General features: G+C 43.5%; 1 protein-coding gene across 1 annotated transcript in view; it reads right to left on the reverse strand.

Annotated features, from left to right (window-relative positions):
• Positions 1-2,580: 2,580 nt before the first annotated feature.
• PPIL2 (peptidylprolyl isomerase like 2) overlaps positions 2,581-24,669 on the reverse strand; it is a 69,738-nt gene continuing 47,649 nt past the window's right edge. Inside the window, exons 15-20 of the mRNA XM_062010253.1 lie at positions 17,461-17,578; positions 15,021-15,077; positions 6,504-6,576; positions 6,292-6,354; positions 5,681-5,817; positions 2,581-4,246 (exon numbers count right to left, since the gene is read on the reverse strand). Coding sequence (XP_061866237.1) covers positions 4,153-4,246; positions 5,681-5,817; positions 6,292-6,354; positions 6,504-6,576; positions 15,021-15,077; positions 17,461-17,578 — 542 coding nt within the window. The 3' untranslated portion in view covers positions 2,581-4,152. The remainder of the gene's footprint in view (positions 4,247-5,680; positions 5,818-6,291; positions 6,355-6,503; positions 6,577-15,020; positions 15,078-17,460; positions 17,579-24,669) is intronic.

The following is a 24,669-nucleotide window of genomic DNA, read 5'->3' on the forward strand; positions in this document are numbered from 1 at the left end:
CAGATGTCTGCCAGGAGCAGCTCCCTGGGGGGGATGCCCAGCACCCCAGGAGCCCACCACAACCAGAGATGTGCATTTCTGTTTGTTTTCCAGCAGCTTTGCAGACAGCTGAGGGGCAGATGACCACTGTGCTTGAGCAGAAGCTGCACTGAAACTCAGACCAAGGAGATCAGGTCAAAGCCCAGGGGGGAACAAAGGGACAAAATGCCCCCTCACCTGGGCAGGGAAGTAGGTGCTCATCCTGGCTTCTCACCCTGAGGTCTCTGAGGCCAAAGAAGGGTTGGAAATCACAGAGATAGAGTTCAGCAGCTACAGCAGAGGCTGAGGGCTGCATTAGACCCAACACAGGCACATGCCACCCCATGGCCCAAGGGACAGGCACGGCCCCATGGCATGGGCACACAGCGGCATTAAGGGCTGAGAAACCTCTGCAAAAAACTGCCAGGAATTGCCCAGGAAGGACCCAGAGAGCAAAATGGATCCCTTCAGGTATTTGATCCTCCTCTGCAAGGCTCCCAAAGACGCCTGTGCAAGGAGGAGGCACCAGTGTGGGGGCTGCCTTGGGGCAGGGATGTGCCCTGTAGTCCCCAGACCTGTGGGGTGTGTAGTGCCCCAGGGGCAGCCCTGGGCACATCTCATTTCCTCTGCCCCACAGGTCTGGCAGCTGCAACCCACACCCCAGGCTTTGGTAAAAGTCCTGGCACAGACAGCAGCCCTTCCTGCCCCCTCCCCAACCCATGACCAACACTGGCTCCCCCAGTCCTCCTTGCCTGAGCAGGTACCAACAGAAGCCAGGGCAGGGCTTGAACCCACCATCCAGGCTCAAGGGGATCTGAGAGACAAATCCCAGCACAGTGCCTGGCAGAGGTGTGTTCTGTGTGGGTTTTAATTCACAGAAAGAAGTAGTAAATTGCAGTAAATTTAGCACAGGAGTCAAGCTGTGCTGGACTCAGTTCTGCATGCACCTCTGAGCTCCTTGTCCTCAGCAGAGCTGAGGGTAGCTTGAGCTCTGGAGAACACTCCCTGCCTGGTCCCTGTCTTGAAAGGATGGAAGGAGAAGCAGGACTTTTGCGGAGACTGTGAAACACAGCTTGACTACTCCCAGTTCATGGCTCTATGTGAGACCACTCTGACCTACCAACAGGGTGCTGAAGCACAGCAGTTGCTTGTATGAGCTGCTGCTTCCAAGAGAGTGCTCCAGCACCAGATCTCAGGAAGTGGTGAACTGACTGGTCACCCCGTGCCTCTGCCTTTCAGCAAAATGACTCAGGTATGGAGCAATGTCAAGTAAAAGAGCATTGCTGTTATTCCTGCCAAGGCCAGACAAAAGCTATTTCAGCCTCTGGTTAAAATTCTACTTTTTCTCTCTAAGCACATTTACTGGAAAAGTGTCAAAGCCAAAGAATGTAAAAATGTGCTTACAAATAGCCCAGCAGTTCCCAGGAGTGAGTTTCCAAAAGGCAGCACAATTCCTGCCTATCCCTCCAGCCACGGCAGGAGCTGCTCTGGGTATTCCCTGAGCACACCATCCTTGCTGGAGAATCAACTGATGAAAGGGGCAGAAAAGGTCTCAGCATTCCTCCTTCCTCTCCTTCCCTGAGCAGGCAGTGGAAGCTCCACAGGTTGGCCAGCAAAGAGTCAGGGTTTATGAAAAGGAGAGCTGCACTGTGCTGCCCAGCTCTCTGGGCATCTGCCCTGTGCCCCCTCAGTATGGCTCAATGTTTCCCTCATCTTTTAGAGACAGCTTGTGTCGTGTCCCTGTGGGTTCTAATGACTGAAGAAAGGCTGAAGTTAAAAAGACCAAGCACACGATAGCACAGCTGTGGGAGGGAGCAGAGGTGGGAATTCAGAACAAAACCCCACTGCAGGGTCTGGCTGCCTGAGCACTCACTGAGTGCTCCCTGCAAACCCAGCCTGGTTGCTGACTCAGCATGTGGCCTGGGCCAAATGGCTCCATTTCAGTAGCCCTTGTGGCCACCCAGGCCAGGCCAGGGCCAGCAGCTCCCAGCCTGGGCACGGCTGACAGTGGGAGCACCAGCAGACAGCCTGGTCTCGGGCTGGGCGGTAAATGGGGGCTGAGCAGCATCACCCCTGAACTGAAAGGTCAGCAGAACTGAAGGGTCAGCTCAACTCCTGCCAAAATCTGGGAAACTGGGAAATTGCTCTTTCTTTTGTGCCCAATGTTATGGTGGGAAATGGTGAGGAAATGGGGCTGGGAAGGCAGAGCCTAGCCGAGCACAGTCACAGCCCCTCAGACTGCAGCAGCTCTGCCAAAAGGCCCAGCAGAAAGGGAAAGCGGGCAGTTATCTCTGCAGCCTGCTGCCACCAAAGGAAACTGTCCCTTCTATCAATCTGGAGAAGGACTCCTGCTGAAACAGGAGCCCTTGCCACACCTCTGTTGCCTTCCTGCTAATGAAAAGCTTCTTTCATACTAATCTCCATTTTAACCCAGCACAAAACAGCGTTTTAGGGATTCCATTGACCTGCCTGTTTTGGTGCTGTGAACCTGACAGCCCAAAGTGCTGAACAAGAAGTTGGGTAGAAAGTATCAATAAGAATTTATCAGGAAAAAAGCCAGTCTAGGGGAATCAAAGAAGTTTCATTAAGACACAAGAAGCTCAGCTTGAGGAAAGTACCATTATAACCCCTGTTCCAGGAATCAAACACATGTTATTTCAAACTTGTACGCTGCAAACCAGAAACTCCCTCTTATTCTTTCCAACTACTTTGAACTTCCTATGGTTTAACAAAGATGTAATCATATCCACAAAGATCCCAGAATTCCTCAGGAGCATCTTGAAAAGTAAGGAATGAATCATTTCCTTGCACAACAGTCAGCTCTGCAATGCCATGATCCTGGGAACGGCAGTTGTGCAGCCAACGGTGAGCACTCGAAAGGAAATAAAAGCATTTAATACAAAACATTTTACCAAAAGGTTTTTCAGCAGCTTCATACAAATGGAGTCTTCTCTTAAAACATAAACCCACCAATATAAATGTATCGTTACAAAGCTGATTACAAAATGATCTCAGACAGACAGAGAGACAGGGAGGGTATTTCTGTCCTCTGGAGCCACCCAAGATGAACTGAGCAGCAACGTTCAGGATGTAGCCTGCTATGTCTGAGGGCAGTTTTTTAATTCAAACTTCCCAGGTTGATGAATCTCTACCTCATCAGGCCTTTATTAAGTTTTCTAATAATCTGTGGGTATGCAACAAAAAGATCTGAGATGCCTGTCAGCTATCAGATGGTTTTCCCTGATGAGGGGAGGGCTGAGGTTGAGGCAGACTCCAGCATCAGTGTTCCCCTGCAAGGAGCAGGCTTCAGGGGTGGGGAAGAAACACTTCAAAAAATAAAAAGCTGCTACTCTTCCTGCTGAACTGCTCCAGGCTGCAGTTTCTGGGACCCATGAGTGGGTCTGAACTATGCATCCCGGCACCTCTGGCTGCCCAGTGGCTCAGGGAAGGACAGTCACTGGGAGGAACAAGTGGTGTCACTACCCCAGGCTCCTCATCTCTACTTGCTGCTTCCCAGGCTGACAGAGTTAAACAGGTACAGAGAGACAGTTCACTTGGAGTAATAGGGCTATGGAGACTGACAGCAGCCAGCCCAGCCTCGAGGCAGGCCCACAAAGAGCAAGAGACAGAGTTGGTCCTTGTTGAGAACTAGCAAAAAGCAGCTGGGGGGCAGGGCAGGCCAGAGCCCCCTCCTGGCCTCTGCAGAGCACTGCAGCAGCACAGGAATTCACTCTTTCACTGGCACACAAGGCTCCTCTGGAAACTATTACCTGTAAAAGGAGCTCATTCACCAGCTCAGCTGCTCACTGCCCTGCCGGGCCGGGCTCTGCCTGGTCTGCTGCCAGCCAGGCCGGGAAAGGCTCCAGCTAATCCCCAGCAGAGCTGGGCTGCCTGCTCCCTGCTCAGCAAAACAACAACAAAAAGGCCTTCGAGGAAGATGCAGTGGGGGGAACGCAGCTCTCTAGAAAACAAAGCCACGTTAATCACACTTAACAAAGCAACAGTTTTCTTCTCTGGTGGAAGGGCAGGCTGGTGCCTTCCCTCCCCAGGACAGACAGTCTTTCGGGCTCTTAGGGACACGTGGGAGGCCTTTCCATCTCGCTGTGCTGCTCTAGTGTTGGGCTGCCTGTGCTGCTACCAGGAGCTGAAGTCCCCAAAGCCTGTGCTCTTTTTCTCCTTCTTGGCAGCGGTGCTGGTGGAGGGCGCGTCATCCTCCATGCTGCGCTTCCTGGAGAGAAATGAAAACAACTCTCAGGGACTATTTACTATTTCCTCTCCCAGCAACAGCTATACTGCTGCCAGCCCATTCCTCATCAATTAGTGAGGAGCATGGGGTGCCAGCATGAAGGCTGCAGCAGGGCAGGGAGGGGGCCTTTGGCACCCTCAGAAAGAGGGAGAGTGTGTCAGTCTGTGGGCACAGTTTGGGTCAAGCTTTGCTTGCTTCCAGGAACATGTTCAAAACCCTACAAGTTCTCCAGGTCAGAGCTGAAGATGTAACAACTGTACTTTTTTAGCACAATCACAATGAAAATGTGAGCCACAAGTTCTCTCCCTGCCTTCTCACCTGCATTTGTGTCAGCAAAAGGATTTATGGGGAATCAGGTATAAAGCAGTTGGGCAAGTTTTTCAGATCCTTTCCTGTTTCTTGAGCACAGCCTGTTGCTACTGCTGCTCTCAGCTTCTCTCGAGCAGAGTTTGTAGCCCCATGGAAACATCACTCAGAGACCCACTGTGCTCTTACTGTCAGGTATGAGCAGCCCATGGGGAGAACCGTGAACCTGCCCAAGGGCTGCTACAGCCCAAACTCCCAGTTTCAAGGCAGGCTGCAAAGACTGAAGGACTAGGAAAGGAAAGTCCTTTCCATACCACTTGTTCCTTTCCACAGAGCTGCAAGCTCTGCCTGGGTTTCTTCTGTAAATATAGAGTGCAGAATGGCAGCAACTTTAAGCTGAATATTTTGTAACTGAAACACTTAAACCAAACTGACCCACACAGGCTGACATATTCTTGTTCCCACAGTTATGCCGTGCCTGGAACGCAGGCACGTACAAGTTGATTAAATAGCTGTGCAGATCTGTGTATGCTCAAACACATGCCTTGATGCAGCACACAGACAACAGCAGTTTTGCAAATGCTTTTAGAGGAGTCTGCAAAGAATCAAGTGGAAGGCATTTATTTTAATCTATCCAAAACCCATGCAAAGCTGCAACTCAGGTAGGACTCTGTACTAGGAAAGCAAGTGATGCTGCCAATCCCAATGGATGCACAAAAGGGGTGCTTTAGGATGAGCCTGTACAACCAGCCAGGCACCCCAGAGCTACTCACCAGAGCCCTGTGCTCGCACAGCAAGCCTGGGAACCTGCTCTGTTTCTGGACATTTCAGTTGTGCTGGTGTCTGTGTGGCTGAACAGGGAGTCAGACCAGCAGACTGATGCGGGCTGAAGGCAACTACTTTGTGCCAAAAGGAAATCTCAGTTAACTTGTATTCTTGAAAAACAACAGAAGAAGAGGGAACTCTTCACTGTTTGTGCAGCATGGAGGTGCCTTTGCAAAGTCTGCTGGCATAGACCAAATATCTGAGCAATGGCACTGGCCAGTGTCAGTATCCAGCAAGAAAGGAAGCTAAAGCACTCCACAAAGATCAGATGGGCAGGGAACTCACGCTGCAGCCATGTTGATGTACTTTCCAATCCCCTGACGGTAAGTTTTAGGAGCCTGGACCTCTTTCTTTGGTTGGACCACCTCAGCCTTTGTTTTGGCTTCTTCTTCTTGCTGGACTTTCTCTCTTTCTGCAGCAACCTGTGGGAAGCAAAGAGTTCAACCTGTTGCAAGAGCTAGTCCAGAGTGCAGAGAAAATAGCTACAATTCATTGAAGCTTTAAAGCACTCTTAAGCAGCAATCAGTACTGCTATGATTACAGGGCAGGCTTCAGGAGACAGACCTTGAGGGCCACTGTTTGCCTGCAGCCATTGTAACAAAACTCCTCTCTTCTCACCTGCAGCTATCCATAGCCACTGTGGGCATATGGTAAGGAAGCCTCCATAAGCATGATGGACTGGAAGCTGTGCTAGGCACAGTCACACAATCTCTCTGCTGAGAGAGTAGCAATGATTCTGGCACACAAGGCAAAGCTGAATGGCAGCTGTTTAATCTTAGCTTGCAGCCATATGGGCCAGGGGGCTGCTTGTGTTCAAAGAAAAGGCATTAAGTTACAAAGTTCTGCAAAGAAGAGCTTCAGCCTTTCAGAAAAACCAACCAATCCACTATCCTCACCTGGGCATCTGCCTCTTCATACGGATCAACAAAAACAGTTGTTGTCTCAATTCGTATTTCCTCCTGGGAACGGAAGAGAAGAAAAGCAATTCAATCTGCTGATTAAGTTGTGCCATCTGCCCCAAGCTTGGCTTTCAGAGAAGCATCAGCAGGGTGGACTGCCCTGCTGCACAAGTCCACCTCCTGCACGGCCTCTGGTGCTTCACACGTACCTTGGGACGGTCTGTTTTGGGGTCACTTTCCACATTCTCCATAGCAGTCAGAGTCTCAAAGCCACCAACCACTCTAAAAGAGGAAGGACATGATTTCCAGTTGTCATAAAACACTCACCTGCACCCTTACATCTAACAGATCAATTTATGTCCATTGCTTTATCAGACTTTTAAACCATTGTGCTTGGGGAAAGAAAGGAGAATCAACAACTCTATTGACAAGACCTAAGGTAATGTCATTCAGAGCAGAAGGTAAGAATTTTGACTGTGGACTTGTGAGGGCTCTGGGAAAGCAGCACAACATGGAGTCACAGCCAGTGCCAGGAGACTTCTCACTGCAGTTTTTATGCAGGAGGATGTTAGATCTCTGGCCTCTCATTTTTCAAGTCAACATATCCAAATACTTGTTTGGAAATGTTTAAGAAAGGCTGAAGACTCTCTGGACTGCTGCATGTTTGTTTTTAAAAAAAAAGTGTGGAACAATGGGAAAGTTCCAGAAAAGGATAAATGGGGTGACCCAGATAATTGTAAGTCGGTCATCCTGGCATCTATCCCAGCAAAATAATGGAATAGTGGAGACAGGACATGATTAAGAAAGAAAGGAAATAAGTAACAGCAATCAACAAGGTTTTGTGGAAAACAGGGGCTGTCAAACAACCTTCTATCTTTAAGGCGACAGATGTGGTTAACAGGGATAACAGTGTCCCTGGAACAGGCTTCTGGAAGGCAGCTGATGTTTTGATTGGGAAACCAGGAGATACGAGGTGAACACAGCACACATTCAACAAAAAATTGGCTGACAGGTGTCAAAATCTAATTTTAAATAGGAACCACTGAGTCAGTATGTTTCTGAAGGAGTCCTGCTGGGATCAGCTCTTGGTCCCAGGGTATTTAACACTTTTATCCACATCATCATCCCAAATTGAATTTGAAAACAGCTGTAAATAAAGCCACAAACAAAGACGAAGACAGGCCATTGATGGTGAGCAATTCAGATCCCTTAGAAAAGCAGGCTGCAGCTGGACATCTGTTTTAATAGAGCCAAGCCACATGGCCAGGAACCAAAAATACAGCCTGTATTAATGGCTGTGGGACAATGAGAAGCTGCCAGAATCCTCAAACTCACTGCTCCTGAAGCCAGAGGAGCTTTGGGCTGAGAGCTCAAGGAGCTCAGGGCTGCCCATGCGACAAGGGCAGTAATCCTCCAGCCTTCTTGGGGTGCCAAATGTTTTGAAGCCTGATTGCTGGGACTGTGGTAGCAGTACAGGTATGCCACCAAGGGCTGGGCACATGAAATGGGGGAAAATCAAATTAAATGAAACTGGTGGAGGGAAAAAATCACACTGATGGATTGCATACAGTGTTTTATCACCTAACTCTGCTTTTATATTGAAGAAATAAGCAACACCTCAACCAAAACTCATGCCATAATCACCTGCACCTCACACACTTCTAGTGGGATACTTCAGCCTCGCTGGTGTCCCACAGCCCTCTCCAGCACCGGCATGGCCGCGGGCCCAGGGCATCAAGGGAGCCACTGCAGCCACTGCTATGGGCCCAACTGAGCTGACAAATACACCTTCTGCTACCACCTCATGCACTCCCCTAGAGAGCCACATTGACCAAACAGACAGGCTGACCGCTGGGAGGCAAGTGGGTCCTTCTCATTTGGCACCTGTGTGCTCCCAGACTGTGACAGGCACTGAGCAGCACCCAAACGGTAGAGCTCCACATGGAAAATGGGATGACACAGGGCAGAGAAGGTGCTGCTCAGCACCTGTCCCAGCACAACAGCACAATCATCCCTGCCAACTTTTCATTCCTGCTGCTGTGCTGCTTCAAACTTCTTCTCCTGACTCCCCAAGGGCCTGTCGATATTCTGTAATCAGGCTGTAACTTGAAGGAGCAATTAAAAGCCACGTTTGCAACTGGAAGTGGCACACTGGGGGAAGCTGTACAGGCCTTGAAGGCCCTGCATGAACTTTGGAAAGTTCATTATTAAAACTCAATTTTAAAACCCCCTCCAGGCCAGTATCAGATTCACTTTTAATACTGATGATTAACACACAGCCTAAGCTATATTCACTGTATTTTAATTGGCCCTAAAGGAAACTTATGATTTAATACTGGAGGATTTTCTAGCCAACAGCTCCACTCATGCTCACTTATCTCCTCACATGCTTTCATTTAATTAGGTTCTGATAATTTGAAATAGCCAGATCAACTATACACTGGCAATCTCAACTGAGTAATCCCTTAGCCCATAGCTAGACCTCCCACAATATCAGCCCTAACACATTTTTGTGAAGCTCAGGGATCTTCAGTCCCTGTGCTAATTGCACTTTATTGGGAACACTCTGTCACTTGTACATTTTAAAAGGCTGTGATAGATAAGGCATTCACAGGTCACCAGTACATGACCTAAACAGTCTATTTTGACATGATCATAAAGGGCTAAGGGGGAAGAAGACAAAGTTGTTATGCCTGTGGAGCATGTAATTCTCTTAGCTTCTTGTCCCTAAAATGGAAAATTGCTTTCATTTACACCTGTGCATTCTCTAACATTTTGCACAGAGAGTACCTTAATGCACATTAGTATCAGCACAGCAAGCTCTCAGCACAGGTTTATGTCTTTAGATACTCTGTTGTAATATGAATAAAAAATAAAAGTCAATTTGAATACAAACCACCAGCTCACAGAAGAGAGCTCTGACCAGAAGAACTGCAAATAATTTACCAGTTACTTTTGTTCAGGGAGCACTTGGAAGATTCGTCAAGACTCGGGCCCAGCTGAGGCTGGTGTTTCATCAGTAAAAATTAACATCCAAAAATCTTATCCTTTTTGGACAAGATCTGATTGCAAACATCACCCACCCAGTGAAAACAGAACAACACTAATCACAGCAGTCATGGCTGGAGGCAAAAAAAGGGAACATTCCAACTTCAGGTCTCAAACTGTAAAGCATTTTGAAAACTTTCCTTTGATTTTTCCAAGTAGAGACACGATGTACACACAGGCTTTCAAAACATTACGTGTTGTTATTGTCAAGCCTGATGATGTTACGTTGCTGCACTAAAGTCAGTCTGATGAGCTCCAATGTGCCTAAGCCTGGGCGCTGGAATCCATTACAGCAATTACTTCTCACAGAGTGAAGAAAACAACATGCCAGAGTAGTTCTGGGGATTCTTTTCCTGCCCATAACATATTCTGGGTGTAAGAAGAAAAGCTCGCAGGTACCTTGCTAAGGAAAATGTCCATACAGGTTATATGCAGAAAGACCATCAGATCACTGAAGCATTAAAAGAAACCCTAAAGAGAGAGCCACTGCTTAGTATTATTCTGATATCCACCAACTTTGAACAAGAGATAAAACCTGTTCTATGAATAAATCTGAGTCTCAGCATAAGGAGCTCTGTACATCTTTTTCATTGAACCAAAATGCACCCTCCAGAAGTTCAGACTAATATCCCTTTACAGCCTTTGCAGGTGCTGAGTGCATTGCAGTGACAGTGAGGGGTCACAGCGCGCTGGCCTTCCTCACTCAGCGTCACTCCTGCAGAGCTGGGACCACAGCAGGGAAGGGAAGGGAGAAGGGCAGAAACATGTTTAACCTTTTCCACTGTTTCTGGCTCTGTTCCTTTTATAAGGTGCCACATGTTTGTCCTAGATTGACCAAATTAAGTTTAAACAGATGTTCAGATGATGTCCTATGGTGAAAAGGATGATACCTTCAAGACACCATTTACATTAGAACAACCAGTGAAACCAAGGGTTTGCTGTGTACTTCCAGTAGTCGTTGAACACAGAAATTATGATCTCAACTATATATTTAGCTCAGCGCCCCTGAGACAGCTTGCTGTATTTTTAGAGGAGCTTGGTAAATGTTGCATTACATCTAAGTATGAATGACAAGGTACATTTAGGTTTTTTTTTCTTTAAGCATAGTAATAAAAAAAAGTGTCCCTACTCATATGATTGTATTTGCTTGAAAACAGAGTTAAGTTGGCACTGTAAATCTTTGCATTTCAAACAGAAATGTTGCTTAAAATCTTACTTCCTGTCAGGCTCCTTTATGCAAACTAGCAACCTTGCTTCATAACCAACAGCAATGTCTATGCATGAGGGGTAAGTGAAATACCTGGAGCAAGCTCTACCCATTTGCAATATGCCACTGAAAGTCTCGCTGCTTCATTAGAGTGCTGCTCCCAAAGAACACTGCAACTCCCTAGCAGTCTCAAGACATTCACACATGGACTTCCTATTTCTCATATTTTGTTTATAAGAATTATAGGAATTAAGCCTTGTGCAATGCTGGGGATGGCAGCTGGCCAAGACCATAGAGTTTCCTGGTCAGATGACGATAGAACAACATTGTCTGGACCTTCTCAAAAAAATGCTTTAAACTAGACACAGAAACACTGTTGTGTAAACACATTCTGCCCTCAAGGTTATTTTTATAACAAGGATTACATACATTTATACACACAGACACAGAGTACCTTACATACATGCACAAACAAGTACAGTCAGGACAAAATGTTTTCTACGTGTGCACCCTATCTGAAATGGAGCAAGCAATTGGAACTTGCAACAAGGATGCAGCTGAAACAGGGTGCTGGAAAAAAGCATTCTGAAACTAGACTCAACAGATGAATCTGGCATGGAAAGACTTCTCTGCTTTGGCACAGCTTTCTCTTCAGAGATCACACAAGTGTTTGGGAAACAGTAGCAGCCCCCGTGCAGCTCCAACAGCCCTCGAGTGCTGCAGGACACAATGGTCACAGCTTCCAGAGGGAGTCTGGGTTTGTTTCCCCACCTTGCTCTTCATTCCTGTCTTGGTGTCTCAGGAACAGACTCTTCAGTGCAAAATTAGGTCAGGCTCTCTACATAGATTAAACAACAGATCAGCTCATCTGCTGTCACACAGTTTCTCTGTTCTTCAGATGTACTAAAGCAGAAGAGCAACAAGAACATGAGCTTCCCAGCCTAGAAGCCATTGGGGTTCACCAATTCCAATCATACAGGGAATGTTACAAGTGGAAACAGACACTGTTATTTAACCATACCTGGGTAACTGAATAATGTCCAGTACTTGTTTTATGTAGTGAATTATTTTAGAGGACAAGAGTTACTTTCTTTGCCCCATTCTATGGAATTGCAGTAAAGAGCATCAAATAGGTTAAGGAGTACTTAATACAGAGTGATACTTATCCAAGAAAAGAAAACTCTCTTCCACAAAAACACCTGGTAGGGGGAGGAGGGAAGAAAAGACAGAGCAGACAGGACTGTGATCTTATACTGGTGTTTTCTCTGTAACATCCCTGTAACTCATACAGGTCATGCAGCAGTTGAACCCATTTGTAGCCCAGGTAAGAGGGAGCCCCCACACAGCCCACGACAGCAGCAGACAGGATCTTCCCCACACAGCAGTTCACATGCAAACGCTTCTCATCCCCTCTGTGCAGTGCAAATGCATGTTTGTTGGTTTACGTTATTTTGAGTTTCTAAATGAAATCTCTTACCAGCAAGCTAGAAGTCAACAAAAGCCACCAGTTAGTTTTCACATTAATTACAGCATTCTTTAAGTCAGGATAAATGGTAATTAACACAAATGGTAATTACTAATTTGATCTCAGCAGCTCAGCTGGAGCAGGAAATCGGTGCAGCCTGCAACACACCTCCAAGGGAAGGCACTCTTCTCCTAGTCTCTGCCTTTGTTTTTGCTCCTCATGCGTGCCAAATGATTTCCTTTAAGTAACATTCATCCTCATTATTTCCATGGTGGGCAGCACAATCATGACAAGATGCCTTCCCTGTCCTCCAGCTGCAGCCTTCTCCTGAGACTTGAAAATTCCAGTGCAGCAATCCAGACATGTGCCACCTTGTCACACTCCTGCCGCCTGCAGCTGGTGTGTTTTCCAAACATCTAACATTAATAGCTGCTACTAGGCAAAAATTCTGTTTCAAACCAGTGGGGACATGAATAAGATGCAGCTCCAGAGAAACTTTTCAATGTTCCATCCCACACAGGACCAAAAATAAAGGGGAGGGGAATGAATACTCAAAAGTATGGAAAGCCCGACAAAAAGTTGTATACAAATCACAAACGGGTCCAATTGTGCTCTCAAAGATATGTATGTGACACTAACATGAACCTGAGCTGCAAAGAAGTAGCTGAGGGTACAGCTGAGGTCAGAGTATTTAGGGTTTTATATTAACTGAAATAAGTAATCCTCAAATCTACATGAAAGTCACAACAGGCCAGTAAACATCCAATTAAGACAATTCAATTTCACATTCATGGAAACAAAAGATTTCTGATTTCATGGGTTCATTCTATTCTTAAACCTAGATATGCCTCCCAGATAATATTGTGCTATACAGTCTCAGATCAGATACAGTCACCAAATCCTGGAAACACCCAGGATCTAAAATAGCAAACTGAAGCTGGAGTTTCACTGCAGATACAATCTCTGGAATCTTCTGGCTTTTAAAAACAAATATAGGTAAAAACAATTGAAGGATTCTGATGACAGAATATAGATCTTAAAGAGCATATCAGCCCTTTATATTAAATCTGCACATTCAATTTGTAGATAAATATTGAGTGGCTGGAATGCATCCACCCTAACATCTTCAAGTTTTATATTATTTGAACAGGCAAGAGAATCTAGAGTAAAATTCACCTGCTTTGTGTTCATATGAAGAATGTCACTCAGTTTTCAAGCAGGGAGCCAAATGTGACTCTAAATGAACATTTTTAATGAAGTTTTTCCTTTGTATGTCAGCTAAGAACGTTTTCAGTGCTGAGAAAGCAGCACCACTTCTTTGCTCTGGCAATTAAGTTAATATTTCTGCAGCAATAAGGATAATTCAAAAATTACAACAGACTTTACTAAAACTGCACAAATCTCTGCTAGACACACTAAACCTGATTCACTCATACTAGAGTAATTCCGCTCTAAAGGGCAGCGTGCAACACGAAACACCACTTGAGATATTTTGCTCATATGATCCTTGAGATGCTGGGAGCACACTCCCTGCATCACAGTAAACTCAGCTACTCCCTAAATTATTTCCTGGTGAAATATGGCAAAACTGGAGCATGGTGGGGAAACACAGCAAAGATAGTGGAGAGCTATAAAGGATGCCAACCGACGACAGGCTGCACACAGAACTGAACAACAGTCGCACATTCAACTGAGCTGTCCTAATCCAGATACTACTTGATGAGGTGGCAAGATCAGGTTAACAGCATTACTGTATGAGATTTAATGGGATTTTTGCAAAGAGGACTCAAATTTTAGCTTAACTGAACTAGTCTTAAGGTGTGGGTAATGTAACTCCTCCAAGAATATACTTTCAGTATTAGAATTTGCTTTATCTGTAGTCACCAAATGACATGGGAACTTTAAATATTTCTAGGACAGACCTGAGAGAGGAAAAATAAATACATTTCAAAGGGTGCAATTACTGCAGAATCAGTATTGGAACCAATGGCACTACTATAATCTTTTAAAATGAAGCTAGTTTCTGCCTCAAGAACTCACAGGCAGACAAGATGGATTAATACATCGCTTTCATTGTACAGCACTGTTGTCTGACATCTAACTGAAATAAACAGCATGTGCATTTATTTTCAACTGCTGCCTTTCAAACAGATAAAACTATGAAAAGACTAAAACCCAAATCTTCATTTAAAAAAGACTGTAAAGTCTCTTGGGAACTACCAATGAAGCAGGCTAATAAAATTCCCCTTTCTGCCATTTGCACTGAGGTTATGCATGACCTGGTAAACACCATGTACTTGCAGCACAGGAAACAAAGAGCAAACTGTAACAAAGATTTTCTAATATCTTCTGTGATAAGTACCTGGACCTTTATCATGCAAGGGCTTGACTGGAAAAGAGTTTTGCAAGAGACTTTTCTATAAAGAACTAAGCTCCCTTGTTGTCTTGGCATGGGTAACATCTTTTTTTATGTATATATACACACACAGAAACATACAAATACACAGATTTCATACTGATATTAAATTCCAGGAATAAAAGAAAAGCAGAATAGAAAAGAATAAAAAAGGTAAAAAGACATAACCTATGCAGAAGCTCTGTGTTCTGTGCCATGACAAAGAGCAGCCCTGTCACGACTAACTTCCCCATTGACAGCTCATAAGAGGATGAAAGCAGTGTTGCAGAGGTAATCTCTTGTGTCCCAGCAATTAGCATGCACAAATATTAACATGGTTACAAGACCATGATTACTTTGTACATGACTCCCTGGAGGGCCACCCACAGAAAGGAAGTAAGGTAATTTACAGTGATGTAAGGAGGAAAAAAGGCAGAGTTTGGTGACTGGCACTGATGTGATGTTGGCCATCTATTCATGACCATAATTGAACTGGGAGCTAGGATTTCGCTCCAGTTCCATTGCAGGAATCACTAGATTCTTCTCTTTAGGCTTCAGACGCACAGAAGAGCACATCTGCTATAATGCTGCTCATAACATCCTTCACTCACCTTCCAAAAATTGTATGCTTCTTGTCCAGATATGCACAAGAGCGGAATGTGATGAAGCTGCAAAGAACAAAGATGTAACAGTTAGCATATCATCTCATTGACATTCCCCAACAGCCAGCAATGCTTAAACGAGATATCATATGCAAAAGCTCTCAGAGAAGACAAGCCTTTGTCCCTCTTTGGCTTCTGTCTGGGAGGCCTGCTGGTCAAACATCCTTTAACTGCTGTTTAGTCAATTTTGTCTCGGACTTCTAGAGCTTTGACTTCGTGTTTTTACACCTTACAAACATCTCTAGACAGTACTTCAAGTGTGGTGATTGCACAAAGTCCAAAATTAATCTCAGAATCTGCCTCCTTGGCTATGTGGGCCCTGGGAGGCTCATGAAATACGTGGATCTTGCTTGAGCAGCACATTTCTTGGGCATGGCTGGGAGCTTGGACCCAGCAGATATAGTTATATAAGACAACAGTCTCTGCCAGTGTAAACTTCTGTCTTTTAGGATATTTACTTTTTGCATTTCTCTTCCATTAAACTGGCCTGTCAGTGATCTTTTTATCCTCCGGACAGAGCAAATTTGTGCTTCAGATACAAACATGACAGAAGAATACTTCAAAGTAATGGAAACCCATGAAACTGGGATTTTTAATTTTTACTTTATTGGACTGCTGATTTTGGGGGTTGCCTTTTTAAACTTAAATGTGGGAACAAAATACCAAATCCAAAGCAAACCTTACTGCTAAAACTTTTCTGTAATGCTTAATGCTTCTTTGGAAGACTTGGACTACAAGTATATGAGACAGAGGTTTCCACACTGTGGTGTGCAGACCACGATGGCCCATCTTGGCTGGACATGCAGTGCTGGCTCTCCTCCCTGTCTACATCTGTTACACTATATTAGAGACAGCAAAAATCATACAAGCACTCCAAAAGCATTTTTCCATATAAGCAACTGCTTCAGGAAGTTATATGATTACAATCTGCCAGTCAATGTATTAAGAAGTAGCTTGCCCTAGGAAAGTTTTGAGATGCTGTGCAGAATGCAAACTCCTACACAGTGGAAACTGTACAACTTAGCCTTGTGCATGGGTTCACTTCATTTCCAGATATCCAATACTAAGTATCAAGTGGTCAGTTATGTAGCATTGTAATAAAAAACAATCTGAGCAGTAGCAAATACACAGAGAAAGCTTTTCATCCATCACAAGTCAAAATAAAATCAAGGACAATGGAATTAACATAGGTCAGATGATCCCAGAGAATCCCTGGGCATTTCTGAGCATCACCTTACACAGGTGACACAGCTCACTCTGTGCTGCAGTGCCCATCATCTGTGGGGCAACTACTCACCCAGTTTCCAAGGCCACAACAGTTGCCAGAAGGGTATAAACACCACCTAGCAAGCTTTATCAATCTGAGCAGCCGGAGTCTCTCAAGGACTTCACATATAAAGGAATTTCCTATTTAATGTGCAAATTTTAGGGAAACATACAATCACGTTTCCAGCAGCAGATGATATGACTCAACACAGCACACTGCTCAGGAACTGTCTATAGAACTTGTTTCTAGAATCCCATTTAAAAAAAAAAAATAAGTAAAATAGTCTCGATCTTCCCCTAATTTGGTACCTGAGTTCTGGCAATAACATGCAAACCCAAAATAAGCTCTACAGCACACACACACACACACACGTTCTCACTCTTTCCTGGGACTTCCAAGAGAAGTAAAACTTCTATTACAGCATATAGACAGTAACCAATAGATAGTTGGCTCAGAGTGACATAGAACATTTTCAAAAGACTGCAGGCAACCCCCCATATGAATGTTTCACATAAAAGAGGCTATTACAACTCCAATATTTTAAAAAATGTCATTTTTTGTTCTTCCTGTTTCCTCATTCAACTCTTCCTCATCTTAGTCCTCATTCTGCTTTAGTACATTGAAGAAGTCATTCTCCACTCCATATTCTGCAATCTGTCACGTCTGGGTTGTGAACAATGCAACAGAGGAGAACTGTTCTCATTTATTTAAAAACAAGGCAAAAAAAAGAATCAACATTTCCACAGAGTATGCTTTATTTCATCAAGCCCTTTCAAAAAGTTCAATGTGGGGTTAAATTTGAGCAGAGTGGAGAGGTATCTTACAGGGATAACATAAGAGGTGACACACTGGCAAAAATGAACCAAACCTTCAAATCATAGAAACAGAAAAGACAAATGAATGATGACATAATAAACTTGCAGTTGTTCTTGCTGTTCTTCACTTTGCTATCGGGTAAGCTCAGCTGTAACTACCCCGATTTCAATATGCAGCACTCGACAGAGTATTTCACTTGACTGAACTTTAAAGAGCAGCTCATAAAATGTCATTTGTTTTCTTAACAGAGTGAGACACAATGTCTAGAGGGAAACAATAAAACACAAAAAGCAAGTGACTACTTACAACTGTGATTTGTTTGTGTTGGGTCCCGAATTGGCCATACTAAGAATACCACGTCCTGTGTGGGACAAATTGGGCTTAAATTCATCTTTGAAAGGTTTTCCCCAGTAAGATTCTCCTCCTTAAAAGAGAAAAGATGATAGAAGAAATGTTTATTTTCATCAGTTTCCCCACTACATTTTCTAACAGGCACTCTGGCACTTCTGATCACTATGTGTATAATACATTCTTACCTCACGCCTAGAGTATCCCCTTGAATTCAGGTGTTCCTAACTGGCAACACAATTCTGGGCCCCCATGCAGAAATAAACAATCTGGTCTATCACCAGCATTATATACTGTGCAATGGCGAACTGTCAAGGATTTAATTTTTTACTGCACTATAATTTTTCTTTTTTGAGACATTAAATCTTTAGAAGTGGCTTCCTGACAAAACACAGAGCAAAGAATTACCAGTTTAATTGCACTCTGGATATAACATTGCTTCCGGAAATAAAATACCAAGGAGATTAAATAAGCTCATCTAATCAACTAAGAATAGGAGGTATAAGCTCAAATGCTTAACTCCCAGCTAAACAAAGAAGAATTATTTTGGAGGAATATTTATCATCAAAGGCAAAAATTAGGTATTTGTACCAGTTACAACACTTAAATGCAATGAAGTATAAAAAGAATGATAAAACTTTGCACAAGCCACAGACCCTGCCCTTCAAAACTGATTTATTTTCTGTGTCTAAGGATAGAAAGAGGGTCTGGGAGACCTCTCCTCCTGGCTGTCATTTTTACATTAGTTGTGACAGATCTGACATTTTCATTTGCACTTTCCTCCAGGATCACTCTTAATAAGAAAAACGAAGGCTGAGATGAGTCATAGTTTTACAGTCACATCCATAATCTTGTTTGACAAATAATGAAAAAATATTTCACCTTAGGACAGTATTAAAAATAAACCAAACAAAACTATTCAAACAAGGCAGCAAGACTGGTCCATCTGCAGAACTGGCTCAAGAAGCCTCTAGAGTAACTGTATCACTTGCAAAGTAGGAGGAGGTCAGTAAACGGATCTATAGTGCTCATGGCTATTCACACATGTAATACAGAAAAGCAATTTGATGATATGGTTGCACAGGCAAGCAGCAAATAAATACGAATAAACTAAGTTTCTACTGGAAACCTTATGCAGAAAATCACACGAGTGAATCACAAGAATGCAACAAATGAGACATGAGATGACATCACGAAAACAAAGAATCACAGGTGGACAGCTCAAGTGGAATGAAGCGGGAAATTTTGGGAGAAACTGACCCATTAAAAAAATCCAATTAATCATGTTCAAAACACTTATTAATAGTGTTGAGCACTGCTTGCTCTGCAATTTGACAAGAGGCAGTAAAAAGGGACAAACCCTGTAGGGATTTTCTGCAATCAGCAGTAGAGGAATGATGACTTCAGCAATCTTTGGCTATTGAGTATTTTAAGATCAGCTAAACTACACCATCTTGATCCCATATGGCAATCTCTTCCGGTACTGGCTGAAAGAGATATGGAATAGCTGCAGCCAGCTTCATTGTCTTGGAGATGGATCCAAAACTCATCTATTGCAGCCAAATTCAAAGTGTTTAACCTATTGGAAAACATCTTACCAGAAGCCAGTAATTTTGCTAATGTATCTCTCTGTATGTTCCTGTTTGCTAAGAAAGGTTACTTGTGCAGTGTCCTAGATACCTGCCTTGTTCAGAAAACCAAAGTTCTTGTAGGTTAGTAAATAAACAAGTGACACTTAGAATCTAGTGAGACTCCATACCAAGAGGTGCTGCCCAAAACCAGAAACACACCTGCTGCCCATCAACAGCACTATGCTCTGTGCATTACTAGTCTTTCCCTCCGCCTTTCACAACTTTCACCTTTCCACTTCATTCTGGCCTGGGGCAGGGCAGCTCTGGGGACAGGCTCCCTACCCCTCCTACCAAGCTGCCTCTGTGCCATGGCTTCAGACCCTGCACTTCAATTGTCTGCCATGACTGGAGTAACAAACCTCATGTGGACTTTCCTCACAGAAATACATTCTTTTGCTTTGAAGGATCTCTTGAAGCAACTTGCTAAGAGTCCTAACCTGAAGGACTCTCTGCTGTCTAGCTGAGCCGCAGTAACGAATACATCCCATTGAGATGGTACACAGCAGCAAGTGGTCAAACCCTTAAGTCTGTCACATCCTTCATATGCTTTTGGCTGATGCTGGAGTTAGTGTTGTCAAGTTGCTGAATGAGGCTGAAATCAACCCTGAAGCTTCGCTAGTCAGAAAAATAATTCAAAAGGAAAGAGAAAAATTGTGAATGACAGAGACACTCTCTCTTTCTGGCACAACAAGCAACCAGACCCAAGAGCTTGCAGACAGGAGCAATGAGCCATGATCTCTATGTTTTGGAATATTTATTTTTGTATGATTTAATCTCAGATCACACACTGAAGATCAGAATTCATCTCGTATGTACAAAGGCTAACTTTGGTTCAGTATTTCAGTTCTCTGGAAATAGGTGCTAAAATTTTAGTAGATAGTTACAGCATGAGATCCAGTCCCTGCCTCCCTCTGTCTGCCATACAGCTGTTTCCAAGGCTAATTCTGTCTGCCTGGGAGCTGCAGGCAAGAACAGAGAATAGCCTGTGCAGCATTTGCCTAAAAGGCCAGACGTCCTATAAAGGACATAGCAGAAGCGTCTGCAGAGGCCTGGCAGCAGGGCCTGGCCAGGGGCGGCTGGGCTGCTGCAAAGGCAGCCAGGCACAACAACGAAACCCAACAGAATCTCAATTTAAGAATAAATGTTATTTTTTTTAAAAAAGTAAACTCCAAATGTATTCTCCTTAAATTAAAAATAGCCTGAATGTGCTGTCAAACTCCTGCTAACCTCTGGAATTGCTCCAGGCTTCACATATCTGCACGAAGCAGGGCCAGACACAGTAAGTCTGGAGATGGCGAGTTAAATATATACATTTCTTTAACTACTGAAAACCAGAGTAATTTTCTCTCTGAAGATTAAGTATAGATCCCTTGCAAGTCTACTGTCATTGCAGCACAGTGCATAGCCAGGAGGGGTCTGGAACAGGGATTTAGATCCTTACATTTTGCTCTCTACAGCAGAGCTCAACATAAATTCAGAAAAATAACTCACAGGCTCCAAATCTCCCAACAATTACGAGGCATTCAGAAATATCAAGAAGATTTTGCTGTGTTTATTCTTGTCAGGGCTGGGAGGTGTGTCTGTGCCGTCTCCCTCATTTTCTGAAAGCAGGATGGATACAGACATAGGAGGTGGGACCCAGCACTGCCAAGCTCCATCCCTCTCATGTTACACTCCCTGTATATGCCATAAAGAGAGGAGGAAGGCTCCTCCTTATATTCCCCAAATCTTCCTCTGAGAGCGCACAGATCACTGCTGACTATATATGGAGTTGCGATGATGCAAAAACCTCACCCCGAAGCTGAGGTTCCAGCCCATAAGCCCATGGAAAACATGAACTGACCCTGGGTGTTAGATTCACAGTGGGCAGCACTGCCTGTCACTTCACCTTCCTCTCAGCTTACTCCCTGATAAGATTATCTTCTGTCACAGTAGAGCTGTGAGCCTACTGGACTTGCAAATGTTTCTGAGATCCTATTACAAAACGTACTGGGGAAAAATTCTGTATTAAAAATCAGAGGGGTTCACATGGCAGCAGATACAGCCCCACAAAGGTGCTGTCACACTCTGGACTTGTGCTGGGAAGTGGAGTAGTACTTATCTGGGATGTGAGGGGTCTCCTGTTTGCACAAAGCTAGAAGTGTACTTGGGATGGGCCATGGAAATACAGTGGCCTTCTAAAAGCATTTAACCTGTACAATGACAAAGCCTTCAGGAGCCACAAAGAGTTTTTGCACAATTCTCTAAGATAAAAATCACATGTCTACCCAGATGGCCAAGATTCAAAGACGAATGCAGCTGGGAGACCTCTGCATTTTTAATAAATGAGAAAAATTCTCTTAAAGAGGTGTTCACCTATTTCTCACTCAGAGATGAAAACAAACAGACCACACAGCTCACAGGAAAAAATAGACTGTATTCATCCTTTCCATGGCTATTCAAAGTGGCAAGGTAATATCTAGCTTGTAACTTATGTATGGCTAGTTATTGAGTTTTGTATCTGCATCTTGTGCTGAGAGCAAAAAGGTAAATAGATCTAAACTGACATCTGAAGCTATCACACATTAGCAACTATACAGAAAAAAGTCTCATTTTCAGCCTACCTTTTGAACTAAGGCAGCTCACTCTTTGGTAGACTTTGTTTCTTCTAAAGGCAGTTTTTTCAGAAAGTATTTTTTGAGTAAAATTACAGAAGTTGTACAACTTTCTTGCAAAGAGCTGAGAGATGCACTTAAAGCTTCAGAAATGTAGCATTCCAAAAGCCAGGTGTGGGCTGGGAATCATCATTCATGACAGTTGTGATTTTAAATAAATCCTTCCTTTTTCTGGCATAAAAATTGCTAAGCAGTGGTAAGAAGTGGGAGGGCTCTGATTCACAAAAATGATGGCTTACTTTCTGTAATTTTCTTCTTGTCATCTGGAACAACGAGGTACATAATAACATGTGACACTTCTAAAGAGCTTTCCAAGCAAGATTCCTGAATCATTTTGCAAATATGAAAGCCTTAGCTCAGACAGTAAGTGCTTCTCTCCCTTCAGAGAACAGGACACAATACTTTTAACCTCACATACCAGAGCCTGGATTTGCAGAGGGGCTGCAATCTAAAAGGAGTGTATCACTAGATAAACAGGTTTTGCTCCTGTTCCTTTTGCTGAGCTTGTATCATGCAGGAAAAGAGGCTCTGTAACTGGTTATGCTTTAGGAACTTGCCTTCTTAGGAAACAGCATTTCAGAACTGACCAAGTTTGTCCACAGTCCCTTTGCTACTGACCGTTCAGAGAGCGGAAAAAAAAAAAGTGCTTTGCTCTACTTGTTGCCATCAAAATGTAATTCCCATCTGTCAGTGGTATTTCATCTTGGACTTTTACAGCTATTATATGCCAACTTTGTGCCCTCCTGCATTCATAAATGGACAGAGGTACACACAAGTCGAATCTTCAGACCTTCCCACAGGTTGCAAGGAAGAGTAGCTGAAAAATTCCTCTGTCTCTTAGCACATGTAATGCTTTGCATATAGTTTTCCCCTTTTCATACAGAGGGTTTAGTACACTAAACCTATTTTTCCTACATGCAAATTTTCTTCTATTATTTAGAACACTGAAAATACAGAGCAGCTGCTCCACTTGCACTAGCATGAGTTAGACAGAATTACTCACAATGTTCAGCCACTTAGTTGTTATGAACAGCAGGAAAGGAGATACATCACAAATCTAAAATTCATTTTCAGATAATTAATCATTACAAAGAATGACCATGACTCAGCTTATTGCTCTGAATACTGCCTCTATGGGTGGTTATTTTGTTAGAAAAGAAGTAAGCTCCCAGTCTTATGAAACATTAAGTAGGAAATTAGTTCGGTCCTTTAAATCAGTGTCAGTCTTACATGACTCTGTATCTAACTGCTTTAAATCAGTATCAGTCTTACATGACTTTGTATGTAACTGCTTTGGCAATCCACGTCTGCCAGCTAAGCTAAGGTAAAACTCTGTACCTCAGTCTTTTCCCAATGCAGTATCTCAACCATAATGCTGATTTTCACCCTCCCCAATCTCAAGGTTAACTGCTGAGTACTAGGAATCATTTGTCCTTCATATGTCTATTGGGTCACAGTTACTTTTTATGACAGCCTAACAAAAGATTCAAAAAGGATGCAGTGGGGTGCTTAACAACAAATGAAAAAGAAACCAGGATCAGTCCTGCTTACAGATAGGACTGTTGAGCCAGAATAGCCACAAACAGTAACAACCAGCTTGGCATTTTACACCTGTGAAATATTTCCAAAACATAAGCACACTTATCTAGGTGAGTCAAGGGATAGCTGCAGCCCAGGTACGTGTGACATGTAACCTTATGTTATGTTGTACTCCATGTGCCCAAATCCACCCAGAAGCTGAAGAGTCCTGGGCTTAGTTAGCAATGAAGTGGGTGATCATCTAAGCATTTGGGTGTTGCAACCATAAACCTGACACCTGTTGCTGAACAAGGGATAAATGTCAGATGACAGAAACCAAATGGTGGGAAGATTTTTGAACAAGTCTGTTCTAGTTGCTGAGATGATGAACAGGAATAATTAAATAAATATAACAAACCAAAAAGATATACAGGCTTAATGCACCTTCTACAGATCTCCTTGGGAAAGGTGGGGGGTTTCTTTTTAAACAAACGAACAGAAAACCATCCTAAACCTCTTAGCCAGAAAATTTCAATTAAAGCAGAAGGTTCTATGTGGAAAAAGAACCAAGGAAGGGTTTTTTTTTTCCCCTGAATAATTCCTACAAAAGGCTCTAACAGAAACAATTTTGGCAGTTTAAAATGTTGACATTTCAAAGATAACCTCCAAACATTCTTCCCTATTGCCCAATGAAGTACCTGGGACAAAAGCCCTGTTCTAATCTCATATGCTTCTCTGATATTACAGAAGTCAAGTCATTTACTCCTCCAGTAAACCTCTAAAGATGATTAAATCTTACAGACTTATTAGCTCTTAAAGATGCACATTTTAATTTTTTTTCTAAGCAGCAGTGAGTGAAAGAAATACCAAAATTCTCTTTAGCTGACAGAATAAAAAAAGGGATTTTATACTGCAAATAAGATACAAGACCCAGGTAAAAAAGGTACAAAGCACTGAACCCCAGGAAAGCTTTGGAGTAAAGCTCTAACATGAATGCTTATGATCACATTAATAATGTGCAAACCAAGGGATCATAATTTTTACACCACAGGAGCCTAGGACAGCATCACTACGTGTGCATGTTCTTACACTGCTGCCAAGCTGTACCCTCCTCTGGCAACACTGCTGTGGAATAAACATAAAACCAGACAGACCCCTTAGGTCTGGCCACCTTCCTACAGCATGTGGCTTGAGATATACAAGTGAAATTTCTGCCTTACATTCAAACTCCCAGGAACTCTCAGGCAGCTAGCAACAAATTTTGACAGACTACTTGAACTCTGTGAACTGTCTAAGCAGCTTCATTTAAGTATTAAACACTAAGGCATGATAGTTCAACAGAAATCTAGTAGCTCACCAGGCTG

The sequence above is a fragment of the Colius striatus genome, chromosome 17 (assembly GCF_028858725.1).
Source record: "Colius striatus isolate bColStr4 chromosome 17, bColStr4.1.hap1, whole genome shotgun sequence".
In the NCBI taxonomy this organism is placed as follows: domain Eukaryota; kingdom Metazoa; phylum Chordata; class Aves; order Coliiformes; family Coliidae; genus Colius; species Colius striatus.